The sequence below is a fragment of the Malus sylvestris genome, chromosome 3 (assembly GCF_916048215.2).
Source record: "Malus sylvestris chromosome 3, drMalSylv7.2, whole genome shotgun sequence".
Lineage (NCBI taxonomy): Eukaryota > Viridiplantae > Streptophyta > Magnoliopsida > Rosales > Rosaceae > Malus > Malus sylvestris.
The window spans coordinates 33,261,707-33,275,113 of NC_062262.1; the positions used below are offsets into that span (position 1 = coordinate 33,261,707).

At 38.3% G+C, this 13,407-nt stretch overlaps 2 protein-coding genes across 7 annotated transcripts in view; one reads left to right on the forward strand and one right to left on the reverse strand.

The window, feature by feature from the left end:
- The first annotated feature begins 510 nt into the window (after positions 1 to 510).
- Positions 511 to 8,562, forward strand: LOC126616694 (probable protein phosphatase 2C 51). Of its 6 annotated transcripts, none has more exons than XM_050284782.1 (21): positions 512 to 969; positions 1,108 to 1,366; positions 1,619 to 1,724; positions 1,813 to 1,954; positions 2,182 to 2,446; positions 2,610 to 2,977; positions 3,185 to 3,258; positions 3,342 to 3,492; positions 3,817 to 4,000; positions 4,644 to 4,741; positions 4,839 to 4,879; positions 5,351 to 5,851; positions 6,296 to 6,353; positions 6,733 to 6,817; positions 6,945 to 6,998; positions 7,085 to 7,168; positions 7,274 to 7,417; positions 7,591 to 7,663; positions 7,770 to 7,852; positions 7,948 to 8,002; positions 8,155 to 8,562. In XM_050284782.1, the coding sequence occupies exons 1-21, from the start codon at positions 675 to 677 to the stop codon at positions 8,218 to 8,220; spliced, it is 3,186 nt and encodes a 1,061-aa protein (XP_050140739.1). In that variant the 5' UTR covers positions 512 to 674; the 3' UTR covers positions 8,221 to 8,562. The 6 variants fall into 6 exon arrangements, with proteins under 6 accessions (XP_050140740.1, XP_050140741.1, XP_050140739.1 ...); XM_050284781.1 differs by having other exon boundaries at positions 513 to 969; positions 6,924 to 6,998; XM_050284786.1 differs by lacking the exons at positions 512 to 969; positions 1,619 to 1,724 and having other exon boundaries at positions 1,231 to 1,366; positions 6,924 to 6,998.
- An 842-nt stretch (positions 8,563 to 9,404) lies between these two features.
- The window catches only part of LOC126616695 (ETO1-like protein 1), a 93,185-nt gene continuing 89,182 nt past the window's right edge, over positions 9,405 to 13,407 (reverse strand). The window contains exons 2-6 of the mRNA XM_050284787.1: positions 12,625 to 12,677; positions 10,794 to 12,509; positions 10,288 to 10,579; positions 9,860 to 10,169; positions 9,405 to 9,759 (exon numbers count right to left, since the gene is read on the reverse strand). Coding sequence (XP_050140744.1) covers positions 9,539 to 9,759; positions 9,860 to 10,169; positions 10,288 to 10,579; positions 10,794 to 12,509; positions 12,625 to 12,677 — 2,592 coding nt within the window. The 3' untranslated portion in view covers positions 9,405 to 9,538. The remainder of the gene's footprint in view (positions 9,760 to 9,859; positions 10,170 to 10,287; positions 10,580 to 10,793; positions 12,510 to 12,624; positions 12,678 to 13,407) is intronic.

Below are 13,407 nucleotides of genomic sequence, written 5' to 3' on the forward strand. Positions count from 1 at the left end.
AACATTCTAGGTGTATTCAATTATAATTAGAATATAGAGAATTTGGAAAAGTTGAGGAATTATAGGGAATTGAAGAGATTTTATAGTATATTTTAAGCATCTACAAATCTCACTTCTTCTCATGAGATTTCGAGGGAATTGAATCAAAATTTTACATAGAATCTCTACAAATCAGTTAAACTTCGTAAAAATCCATTAAAATCTTTCAAATTCCCAATTGAATATACCCCAAGTAATATTTGCAATTGTGATATGGAAAGCCGCACTGTGGAGGCAGTTGCTTATGGAGTATATAAACATTCGCATGTTAAGAAATTTTTTTTTTAGTCAAAATGTTCTTAAAGATTGACATAACTCTTACATTAACCATCAATTATTTTGTCATTTGGTAATTATTTAACGAAATTTTTTCACAAAATAATCAAAATTAAAATTATTTTTATTAATTTCAAATCTCTCGTGACACTCTCGTAACGAGGATAAATGACACAGGAACTGAGTGGGACTCTCAAAAAATTTGAGACTCTCTCTGCCACCTCAAGAAAAAAAAAAAAAAAAAAGGGGGCAATAGGAAAGCATCGGGGTTGCGCGGGTTCACGGTTTCCCATCGTCGTTCTTTAGAAATTGAATTTTTACAACGGATAGTAGGAGAGGAGAGAGCAGAGTGGCAGTTGATGAAGGGCTCCAGACCTCACCAATTCCTCCGATTTGGATTTCTAATATTACTATTACTAGCCGCTGCGACGCCCTCTCACGCCGAATCGTCGACGTGCTTGACGGTCTACAAACAAGGTGGCGCTCCGGCGGTCTTTCAATCCCCTAAATGCCCTCGCTGGACGCACTCCGAGTATGCTTCCTCCCACTCTCGAACCACCGCCTCCCGCTGCCAGACCGCCACGCTTCAAGGCCGCCGGAAGTCTCTCGAGGATCGCACTCTCTGCTCTCTCGACGTTCGCATTCCCTTCCCTGGTAAGCGCCCCAATCTCTCTCTCTCTCTCTCTCTAGCGTCTGTATTGTAAATTATGAATTTGATTGGTTTTGTTGCGATTTGATCAATTCGTGCTATTGGGTTTTTCTTCTGATGTTTGGCATGTGAAATTGGGGCAGGGAAAGTGGGGATTAAGGAGGTTACAGTGGGAATTGTTGCTGTTTTTGATGGGCATAATGGGGATGAAGCTAGTGAAATGGCTTCAAAGCTTTTGCTGGAGTATTTCATTTTGCATACGTATTTTCTCATCGATGCATCCTACTCCGCTATCTTGAAGAAAGCTTCAGGAAGTTTGCAGACTAATACAGATCATCATTTTCTTTTCCAATGGTATAATTGGGATGGCCTACTCGATCGGCATGAATTGAATCTTGGAAGGTACATTTCAATGTAATTAGCCCCGTCTTTGTTATTTGGTTCTTGAAGAGAAGGATCTTTGGTTTTTAATTTTTTACTCAATTTAATGATGTGAAGCTTTTGATGCAAACCACTGAAATGCTTTCCACTGTTTTACGTGAATAACTTACATAGACCCGTGAAGGAATAGATTGTTTTATGTTCCTTTATTTTTGGAGGCTTTCTGGACAAACCATTTTGGTACTTATCTCTAGTTGGTTAATGATTTCTTAGGTTTAAGCATTCATTCCAAGCAAATCTTGATGATTCTTTTCACTTTGAAATTTTGAAAGAAGCATTATTGAGGGCAATTCATGATATGGATGCAAAGTTTTCTAAGGTATGTTTTACATGATGTTGTTTGCCCAGTTCAAATAATGCTTTATCTAATTGGTCTTGTATTGATGGTCCTTATATTGATTATGAAGGAAGCATCCAGAAAGAATCTGGTTTCGGGCTCCACAGCCACAATTGTACTACTTGCTGATGGTCAAATCTTAGTTGCAAATATTGGAGACTCAAAGGCGTTATTGTGCTCGGAAAAATTTCAATCTCATGCAGAGGCTAAAGGTCAGAAGGGTTTCTTAAATGCAGCTGTTTATTGTTTTAATGCACTTTTATTTTGAGTGAAAAATGGCATAATGAGATGTTTAAGTTATTATTTCTCTCTCTCGCTCTCTCAAATCAATTCTTGTATGTCAGAGTAGGAGTATGATTTACTGTGGTACTGTTTAGTTTACATTTCACTATATAAGAATGGGGCGGAGTTTATTTATTTTCTTGTACTTATGTTGCAGCCGCTTATTTAAGATTATACAGGCAGGAAAGACGTAATGGTGCTCTTTCACGTCAAAGAAACAATAAAAACCTTGACTTGGCTTCCTCCACTGGAATGGTGCATTTTTCTGTTAAAGAATTGACAAGTGATCATCATCCTGACAGATACGATGAAAAATCACGTGTGGAAACTGCGGGTGGCTATGTTATTGAATGGGGTGGTGTGCCTCGAGTAAATGGTGAGCTGGCTATTTCCAGAGCTATTGGTGACGTCTCCTTTAAAAGGTGAGGTTCACAAGCAACAGAAAAATATGCAAATTTTGCACTCTTTTCTTTGTTGGAAGGAGATTCTGATTTAGGTGTAATAATTTGCATTCCCTGGTTTCATCTCATAGAAACCTGAATTACGTTTGCACGCAATTTAACATTTGCACTGGATTGTCATCAGTTATGGCGTCATATCTGCACCTGAGTTGACTGATTGGCAACCCCTAACTGTAAATGATACCTATCTTGTGGCTGCATCTGATGGAGTTTTTGAGAAGCTGAGCGTGCAGGATGTTTGTGATTTGTTGTGGGAAGTACAGAGTTATGATTCTGGGAGATCAGAGATCTCTTCCTTGTGTTCATACTCATTAGCTGACTGCATAGTGAATACTGCATTTGAAAAGGGCAGCATGGATAACGTGGCAGCTGTTGTTGTTCCATTGGTATCTACAGGGATTTCTGGTAATCTGTTCAAGGAAAGGTCAGTTGGAGAAGGAGACACAAATTACCCAGCATTAGGACTGCAGGAGTCCACCTATGAAGGCTCAGGTCCCTTATGCTTTTAAACCTTCTTTGGATATCAATCACATTGATGATTTGGAATTCATTTGTAGGAGAATACAAATCAATTCTTATTTAGGATGTCATTAAATGGAATTCATTGTTCTTTTAAAATTCTCATTTGGTTGTTGCATACACTTTTGGTGATTGTTAATTTCCTAATGCATTCATGGTTACTTTTGTTACCTTGATCAGCCAATGACTTTGCATATGACCTAAAGCAATTGAAGTATGCTCATCCAGTTGTTGCCAAGTTTGACAGGTTATTGGTAAGCCTCGTCCTCTTTTCTCAACTGGAGGGGTTGTAATTGGAGTATTCTCATCCAGGTTTTGACTGTTTTTCTTACTCTAGGTAAAAGGAAAACATGGCTATGTTGGCTGTTTCTATCTATCTGAGAACCTTGATGAACATGCAGAGTACATGTTGCAAGAGAAGGATGAGCATGAATATTTTGTGTATGACCTGCCTCAGGCTCTTCCTGAGGCCTTTGACCAACAGTTTGGTAAGTGTACGGTGTCAACTCAAACTTAGCTCCACATCGGTGATCAAATTTTACTGAGCCTTAATAACTTGCAATGTTATTGTTGCTTCTACTTGGATGGCAAGCCTGTGAAGTTTTTCTAAAACCTGTTTTTGTTTAATTTTTAATCTAAACATCTCTCCTCTTTCTTTGTTATTATTATGTTGGCCAGGTTTACACACAAATAAGCACTTCAACATGCTAGTATATGAGATACAGATTCCCGATGTACCGTTGAATAAGAATGTCATATAACAAATTGCATCTGTTATACAGACCCACTTGAATGTTTCCCTTTTGTTTTAGGTGGACGTCTAAATTTGTACCATGACCAGAATTTTTGCATGTACCTTGGAATTACTGTTGACAATGCTAAAGATCAATGCACAAATCCTGAAGGCTTTGCAAGTTTTCTTGCATTGATTGAATCAGTTCCTTTCCTTGATGCTGGTTCAGCTAATGGATCTGAATATTCAATGCCTGACAGCAGGTAAAGATGCTTTCTCTACTTGATTGTCTCTGCCGTGACCTTTGTCAAATGGTTCTGAATGCTAACATGTGGTGACTTCGACATAAGAGAGTCATCTTGAAACCATCATTTGTATGTGTGTAAGTAGTTCACCTGATCTGTATACAAAATACAACTGCTAAATCGTTAAGCAGCCACAATCTACCTATTACTAGATTTTGTGAAGCACTTGAAATATGGTACAAATATGAATATGGAAATATTATGAGTATCTTGATCTCTTTGACGTCATGCATACTTGCACAAACTATGAAAGAGATACAAAGGGGTCCAGAAGAGCAGTACCATGTGGAAAACCATTTTTTAATTGTTAGGATTTTATTCAGAGAATAATGAAATTCTTGTTCTGTAGTCTAGAATCATCATTCTTGTTCTGTAGTCTAGAATCATCATTCTTTATGTGCATATATCAGAATTTGATGATGTGGAATAAAAAGTAAGGCAGAGGTTGCTTTGAAAATCATTTGTAGTGTTGTATATGTTCTGCATTTATGCTTATGTTATCCTTTTAAACTATTGGTAACCTCCCACATATGCATTGAAACAGTATCTTATTGGCTTTTAGAACAGACATTTAAGAAACATTATCCTTCCTACCTGTCAGGTATGTACTAAAGAAGAGGTTTGGTCGTGGATCATATGGTGAAGTGTGGCTGGCTTTTAATTGGAACTGTCATCAAGGCAACAACACTTCAAATTCAAGTGAGAAAAATAAAAGCATCTCATTTAGTTTTTTTTTTTTGGTTTTTTGACTTTCATATCCAAGATAATAGCTGATTGGCTCATAATTGCTATGCAGGCCTTCCTGATGAAAACTTGCTCATTTTAAAACGTATAATGGTAATTATTTGATCAATTCAATTTTGTGATAAAAAAAGTGATTTATTATTGTAAAAATTCAGCATTCATGTTGCGATAGTAATGACATTCTAGCTTTTCATTGTGAACATATCGCCTATTCTTTTTCCCGTAGTTGGTCTAATTTCATTTTTATTCTTGAAAATGTTTTATTGTTGGCAAATCTTTATATGCATGTATCAGAATATTCAATGAAATTCGTCTTCCTACTGCGCTTGTGCTGAAATGCAGTGTTAAGGCTATAATTATTCTCTACTTATTGATACTTTCAGTTTTCTTATGGAATTCAAAGAATTATTTACATTCTCACTATTTGTTTCCTCTTTTGACTCATAAAGTAAATGCTTCTGTGAAGTTTCAAAATTTTCTGGCATTTACTTGTCGAATATGTTTTAAAGATTTAAAGTTTCTAGAATTTTATATTTAAGAATAAGTGGTTGATAATTGTAACAGGTGGAGAGAGGGGCTGCTGTTTACTTAAGTGGTTTACGGGAAAAATATTTTGGTGAAATTTTTCTAAATGCCTCTAGTCGTCTTGGAGGTTCTCTATCAGCTGGAACATCAACCTCTGTCTTGAATGAATCATGGTTTGATTTCTATGGCTTGTTAGAGACAACTGATTCAATGACATATGGAAGCGGAAACAGTTGGACTTTTGAGAACTTGTTCCAGGACAGATTTAGACTGCATGGAGATTTCTATGAAGAAGGGTTGAACCATATTGCTAGATATGTAGAGTCTTTTGAATCTCAAGCAAATGAAATATGGCTTGTATTTCGTTATGAGGGCGTGTCTTTATCGAAGATTATGTATACCGTGGAAGAAGATACTAATGCTGATGAAAGAGCTGAAAAAGTGAACCATGTTCAGATGCTGCGTCCATCAAAATGGTGGCATTGGTTGAAGACAACAGAAGCAGGAGAGGAGCAAATGCGCAGTCTTATATGGCAATTGGTGTGTCATGTCTTTAATTTTCATTGAATTTTTTTTATGCTCCGTCGTTACTGATTTACATATTGCTATCTTATATCACTGAGAAGTTTTTTATCAACAAAACATCAAATTACTAGTTAATCTAGTTCAGAAGATTTCTTTTCATCGAACGCTTCTGGGGTGTCAGTGTTTTGAACTTTGTGAAGTATGCTAGCTTTAATACAAGTACGTGCTTTGTGACTATCCCTACGCCTACGGAGTTGTCTAGTATAACTTAGACTGGTGAATCTTTCTTGCTTTTATTGGTATTTAAACTGAATTTGTTTGAAAAAAAAATCATGCTGGCAAAGTTTTCATGAGTTTCTTTTCAGTCTTATTATGGGACCACGTACATTCATTTTTCTGCTCTTGTGCCTTTAGACCAATGCATTTATTTTAATACTTGATCTTTTTCATTTTGGCCAGTTGATGGCGTTGAAGTCCTGTCATGACCGTAATATTACCCATAGAGATATCAAACCTGGTGAGTTCATCGGTGTCATGTTATACTACACCTTGGTCATATATTGCATAAACATATGTATAATAGTTTTGAAAAGGAAATTAGTTGGCTAGAGCTGGTTGTACTTGTCTTAGCATTGTCTTTTTATTCTTGTTGGCCAATATAAATATTATTTTAAGAGTATTTGGGAGGTAGTCAGACAAATTTAAATATCTAACAAGATGCACCTTTAAATCTACAATTTATTTTGAACCTTTCAAGTCATACAGGATCCAATGGTATTTTCATTATGTCAGTGAAACTGAAACATATGCTAGTAGCTCTTTGTCTACAAAATCCGGCTTATAGAAGCTAGATCTTTCCCATTAATTGCCTACTTGAATTTTCTTATGTTTTGTAGAGAATATGGTGTTATGCTTTGAAGAGCAGAACACGGGGAGATGCCTGAAAGGAATTCCAAATGGCCACAATTTCACCACCAAAATGTAGGATCACCTTACTATTTGGAGTATATAACTTGATATATTCCAAAGGTTGTGCTTTTGATTTGAGTGTGCTAGTAACTTTATATCTTCTTGATAAATCATTTAGGCGCATTATTGACTTTGGCAGTGCACTGGATGAGTTCACTTTAAAGCATTTGTATGGTTCTACTGGACCATCCAGGTATGTATTGTACTGTGGGAATTATCTGTCCATTAATCAAAATTGTAACGAGTTTGTGATGGATATATTGATTTGTGTTTCTCTAGAGTTGAACAGACTAATGAATATACTCCTCCGGAAGCCTTGCTTTATTCTAATTGGTACCGGAAGTCCACCAACACAACATTGAAGTAAGTTGAAATTTTAGTAAATTAGTTCTTTATCTACATTCGTGAAAGAAATTGATCTTATGTACTAATGATAGATGTGCATCTTACCTCATGTCTGTTGCACAGGTACGATATGTGGAGTGTTGGTGTTGTGATGTTAGAGTTGATTTTAGGATCACCAAATGTTTTCCAGATTAGTGATTACACACGCATTCTTTTAGACCAGCATCTACAGGGATGGAATGAGGGCTTAAAGGAGCTTGCCTACAAGTGAGTTTAAGGCAATGTTACTTACATCTTTAATCGTGGGAAATAAACATTTGGATCGGATCGGATCTCTTTCATAGACTCTGTTTTGTTATAGACATGCTTTGGGCCTTTGGCTATGCTGTTGCCAAACTTGAGCTCCATTTATATTTAGGCATACATTTGTTGGTTGACAGACTTAGATCATTCATGGAGTTGTGCATCTTAATCCCCGGGAGTTCCTTACGACATCACCAAACCGAGGGCCAGGTGAGTTTACCATCTTTTATTCCTAATTGGTTTTGGGATTCTGTCATTAGGACAACATACTCTTTAATTTCATTTTTAGCTAATTTGTTTTCACTTTTGCCACTAGGCTCGAGGATCACCAGCTTCTTGGAAATGCTCAGAAGAATTTTTCTCTCATCAAATAAAGAGTAGAGATCCGCTTAAACTAGGGTCCGTAAATGGTTGTATCTATTCTATTTATCAGAATAATTTACATGGTACTATTCGTGTTGGATAACATGTCGCATGCTTCTTGGAAACTGCAGGTTTCCAAATGTTTGGGCTATGAGGTTGGTGCGCCAGCTATTACTCTGGGACCCTGTAAGTTACATCTATTAGTTTTTTGCTCTCTTTAGGGCATCACAAGTTTCCTAGGTGAACTTGTTAAACTTAGTATCTGTTACTATGTGGTTATCTAGTAAAATACCACTTCGCTTTAGTGAATGTGACAGTTGAAACATTTGAACTACCAGGAGGAGCGGTTGAGCGTTGACGAAGCTTTGCAACATCCATATTTCCAGCCTCCTCCCAGGGAATGAGTTCATAGGACAAATACGAATATGTACATTGTTCACCTACTGATTCTCCTCCGAGGGGTACATTGCTTCGTCAGTGTTGGTGAATCAACCGGTACCGCCATTTTGGCGGACGCAGCATCTGCACTTGCTTTCACCTTGTCAACGCTTTCTTCGTCAGCGCTCGTTTCTTGCTCGGAAGTGTACAGAAGTTTGACGGAAGAGTGCACATACGTAGCATCTCCTCGAAGTGGAATCTGTGCCTCTCTTGCCGATGAAGTTTGTTAAATGAGCATTTGGTGTTAAGATCATTTAGATGTATAGTTTAATATAATTTAGTTTAATCAAGAGCTCGTTTGGAAGTCATTTTAAAAGCGCTTTTGGTGAAAATGTTTTCGGAACCAAATCCGTAGTAAAATTGCAAGTGAATCTTGAAAAAGCACCTGAAGTGCTTCCTCCAAGAAGCACATAATTGGTGGTTCTTGCAGGAAGTACGTCAAGTGCTTTTGGAAGTCATTTATGGTAAGTTGGATTATTACAAGTTTAGTTAAGATCATTTAGATGTAGAGTTTAATATAATTTAGTTCAATCAGGAGCTTGTTTGGAAGTCATTTTAAAAGGGTTTTTGATGAAAATGTTTTCGGAACCAAATCTTTAGTAAAATTGCAAGTGAATCCTGAAAAAGCGCTTGAAGTGCCAAGAAGCACATAACTAGTGGTTCTTGCAGGAAGCATTTCAAGTGTTTTTGGAATTCAAAAATATTTTCTCTAAAAGAACGGCTGATATCTTTGATAAGTTGGATTATTACAAGTTTAGTTAACAAAATATGAACTATTAGTATTATCGCATGTGAAGATGAAAGCCCTTGTCTATTGTTTTCGGTTTAAGGTCTACGGTTGCCAAAGAGTGCGCCCGTTACATGATCGGATGTCGAACATATACTCATTACTCACATTGTAAAATGATCCCACCGTAGTGAAACGGAGATGGCAAAGTGACGGTGTTCCAACTTATCACGAGTAGTCATGTGTTTAACATCTCACATGAAATCGCATAATTGGTTTGAAACACCGTCACCTTGGAGTCTTCCGTGGGATTGTATGTCTAGGCTGCATTATTTTATATTTTTCCCTAATCCGAGCCCAACCCGTGCAACCGGTGAACGCGGTGGAGGCCGGTGAAGTTGGTGATCGGAGTAGGCAAAGAAAAAGAGAAAAACATGGTGGATTATATATTGCCAAACGCATAAATTACAACATTTTGACCTATAAAAAAATAGAAGAGAGATGACATCGGAGGTAACACACGTATACTATGCTAGTATACACAACAACGCGCTGGTTCATGGTTCATGGCAGTTTACACGGCTATGAAGCTCCAGCATCTCTTGATGGTTCGGATCGACAGAGAGAGCGGCTCGACAGTCTCGCAAAGCACCCAAGACGTCTCCAACGTGCTCATGGAATGCCGCCCGTAAGTGCAGAAGGTGGAGGTCGGCTTTGAATGCAATTGCCCTTGATAGTTCGGCAATGGCCTCTGCTTCTTTGTGGCTATCCATTAACACTGTTCCCATCAAGAACACGAAACTCCGTTTCATACAATTTGAAATGAAACTTTGACGATAATAACGTACGAGTGTTGAAGAAGAAATGAAAAATCGAACCTGCAGCTCTATATCTGTAAGGGTACACCCGAAGCGGATCTAAGCGGGTGACCATCTCCAGATCAGTCTTTGTGAGTTCGGAATCACAGTATTCAGACCTCTTCTCGTAGGCAGATGCATTGTTCCGGGCCTTCTCAATCAGTTTGCTCATTTCCTCATATGCAGCAGACTTGTCGTCTCTGAGAAAATGAACCCGAGCAAGGCCCTGGTGTGCTCGGGCATGCCTGATCTTTAGAGCATTTATGTAGCAATCAGCTGCCAAGTCTAACTTCCCGCGATCAACATAAACACTTCCAAGGTTGTTGAGTGCCTGGTAAATGAAAAATTGAGGGGTCCATAGAAAGGTTAGAACATGCTGAGACAAGTAGTCGATCCCAGCAGGAATTAGGGTTAGGAAGATTTTCATGATTTGGTTGAAAAATACTTACTTGACCTTTACGCAACCTGTCTGATGGGCACTTCAAGGCATCTTCGAGGAGGGATACAACAATCGATGAAGAGGATGGATCCTGGCTAGAGTCTGCCAGTGCATAGGCTTTCAAAAAGAAAGCCTCAAAGGATCTTTTAATTTCGATAGATTCCTCTGCTTTCCGGAGCCCTTCCTCACAATGGCCTGTATCGTATAAGATCCACCCCTCATAAACCAACTTTTCATCATTGCTGGATGCATGTTGACGAGCTAATTGTAAACTTCGCATTGCTGCTTCAGGACAGTTCAACCTGATCAAGTGGAGACATGAGATATCTACTGACGTTTTCAGAACCAAAAAGGTTTCTTGCTCAAAAATTGAATCTTAAGGTTTGACACAGGCGGGGCAATATTATTCAGGATATACCATTAACTTTTGGGAACATAACCAACAAAAAATTGAACCTACCAAAATAAAAGGAACTATATCACAATCTCCACAAATGTTCGGGATCCAAAACATACCTGAGAAGAAGCAATGACCGTCTGAAATACAGAACACCTTTTGCTGCATCAGATTCAAGCATCTGGTAAATAACCGAGAGGGATCCAATATCATCGACTGAAGACCAACGATCGTACAATTGCAGCCAACAATCTGCCGTTGTCCAATTTTCTACATGTTCACGCACAAGTGTGCGAAATTGGGATGCTGCCACCCGTCCCTCAAACATTCTATAATCTGGGGAGAGAGTCAGAATTGCTTGAACATCACAAATGGCTGATTTATAGTCCTCAAGAGCAAGATAGAAACAAAACCGGAGTTCCAAGCATTCTAATGCAAGTTTAAACCCCAGAACCCGATTAATTTCTGCAAGTGCAGCTTGAACATTCTGGTTTCTCATTAATGTAGCCGCACGATACATGTAAGGGTAAGTAAGAGTTGGATCCAGCTCAGATGCTTTCTCAAGGTCTTCCCATCTCTTATCACCTTCACAGTACAAGGACCGCTCCTGATACATCCATCCAAGCGGCGTAACAGCGCAGATTACAGAGCTAAGCTTTTCATATGACCAAAGTTTATGGCCCTTAATGTAACTCAGTCTCGCTAATCCTGCTACTGAATATATATGGCCTGCATTTAAAGCTTCTTCAAAAAGGCACTTAGCTTCGTCATACTCTTTTCTCAAGAGCCTCAGGCATCCCAACTGATGGAATGCCAGCATTCTTTGTCTATCATTTTCAGAAAACTCTACCAACCGTTCCAGGAAACAAGCTGTTTTATCCGACTGCGGATCAAGGTTCATACAAACTTCACTTAATAAACAGTATAGTGAAAACAAGGCTTGCCCAACCATGATCGATCTCTGTTGTCTATCAGCATGCCTGAATATATCCACCACTCGGTTGTCATTCAAACAATCAGGAAGATCATTTAAGAAAACTTGTAAACATGATGCAGCAAGGACAGGACAGTTCTCTGCAAGAGCATACTCCATGAGTTCTACCGCATCTTCTCTAGAAGACACCAAGGATGCAAGTTTCCGGTCGCAAACATCTTTAAGCTTTTCGCAACAAAATTTATTTGCAAAAATTAATATTTCCAACAAAAGATGAGTAGGGACTTCATTCAAACTGCCTGTCATACTGAACTCAATGATTGTCCTCATACCTGATGCACTGATATTGTTTTGTGACAAATCTATGTCCTCACGAAGTGATTCCGAGAAACACCCATTAAGCATGGCATGAAATGGAGCAGAAAGGCTTGATATTTTCTGCCTATCACAATCTACTTTCTCATCTTGTATTCGAAAACTGACATTTCTTGGTATTTCGTTCCCATTCATCGAAATATTCTCATGTGTACGACTTACAGTTGCATCAATAGGAAGCTGAGTCAAAATATCTACTGGCCCAAATTCTAGTGCACATTTATCACAACTGGCAAGCAAGTCGGAAATATGCTCTTCCCCTTGCTTCTCATACTTCAACCATGCTCCAAATACGAGCTTCTCATGAATGGAGCTAGCTTTCTGCCAAGCTGCACTAAGGCTTCTTCGCATCAGCTTGACTTCTCCGAGGCCCCTAAAGACCTGGAATTGTAACAAGTAAAGATTCGACTGTTCCTGTGGAGGACACAGCTCAAGTTCTTCATGAATTTGAGCTAAAACTTCGACATAATCAACAGGTTTATAGAACGGGAGTATTGGCGGCTCGGGGACCTTGATAAGAGATTCTCTACAGTAATTTGCACATACACACCAAAATATAACATCAAAATCAAAATTGTGAATTGGGAAGTAAATATCAAAAATACTTATTGAAACTAAAGCAATTAATAAGAATGACTTACATAGAAGAAGAGGAGGAGTTTGATGGAAGCTTGGAAAGCTTCCCTCTTTCCACCTGGAGCCATGACTCTGGATTGAGGGCATTGAGCTGTGATCCTTTACCAGACTCAGAGGGAAAGAAAGTCTTCATGGGGCATAAAACCCTAAGCAAATCCCAGATCTCCAAATTACCCAGATGGGTTTCTCTCTCTAAAAACTCAAAGTTCAAGTTTCTCTCTCTAAAAACTCAGAGTTCAAGCACAACAAAGATTGGGGAAACGAGAAAACAAAAACCCAGAAAATTTCCAAGTGATCCAAAATCACTTGGCTGACAGACTTCCCGCCAATGAACCTAAATTCCAAATCCTACAAAAAATTCAAGAATTACAAGCAGACAATAATGTCCGAGTTGGACCTATTTCAACAATTTCAAATTAAAACAAACCCAATTCACCAAAAAAAAAAGAAGAAAATCTGGGTTTTATTCATTCAACAAAAAAATGAAAATTTTATCTTTTTTTTCAATTTACAACAAAAATTATTACTTCGCCCTCCTCTCAGTGTACGAAGCAGATAAAAGAAAAAAAACCCAAAAGAACAAGCACCCACCAAAGAATTAAGCAAGATCTCTACCAGAAACGTGGCCAAATAATCACATTAGCCCACACCCAATCCCCTTCATAAAATGCGAAAAAAACACTATAAGCAAACAAAACAAGTGAGAGAGCTGGAAAATATAAAAACAAGTGAGAGGGGAAAGAAAGAGAGAATCACTTCCGGTACCCTCCACTTCCGGTACTCACTCG

What these genes read in the sequence shown, in the direction of transcription:
- LOC126616694 (XM_050284781.1), top strand. Translation starts at nt 675, where the DNA reads ATGAAGGGCTCCAGACCTCACCAATTCCTCCGATTTGGATTTCTAATA. An exon ending in CCAAGTTTGACAGGTTATTG is followed by an intron (nt 3,259 to 3,341) that starts GTAAGCCTCGTC and finishes TTCTTACTCTAG; the next exon opens with GTAAAAGGAAAACATGGCTA. An exon ending in TTAAAGGAGCTTGCCTACAA is followed by an intron (nt 7,418 to 7,590) that starts GTGAGTTTAAGG and finishes GTTGGTTGACAG; the next exon opens with ACTTAGATCATTCATGGAGT.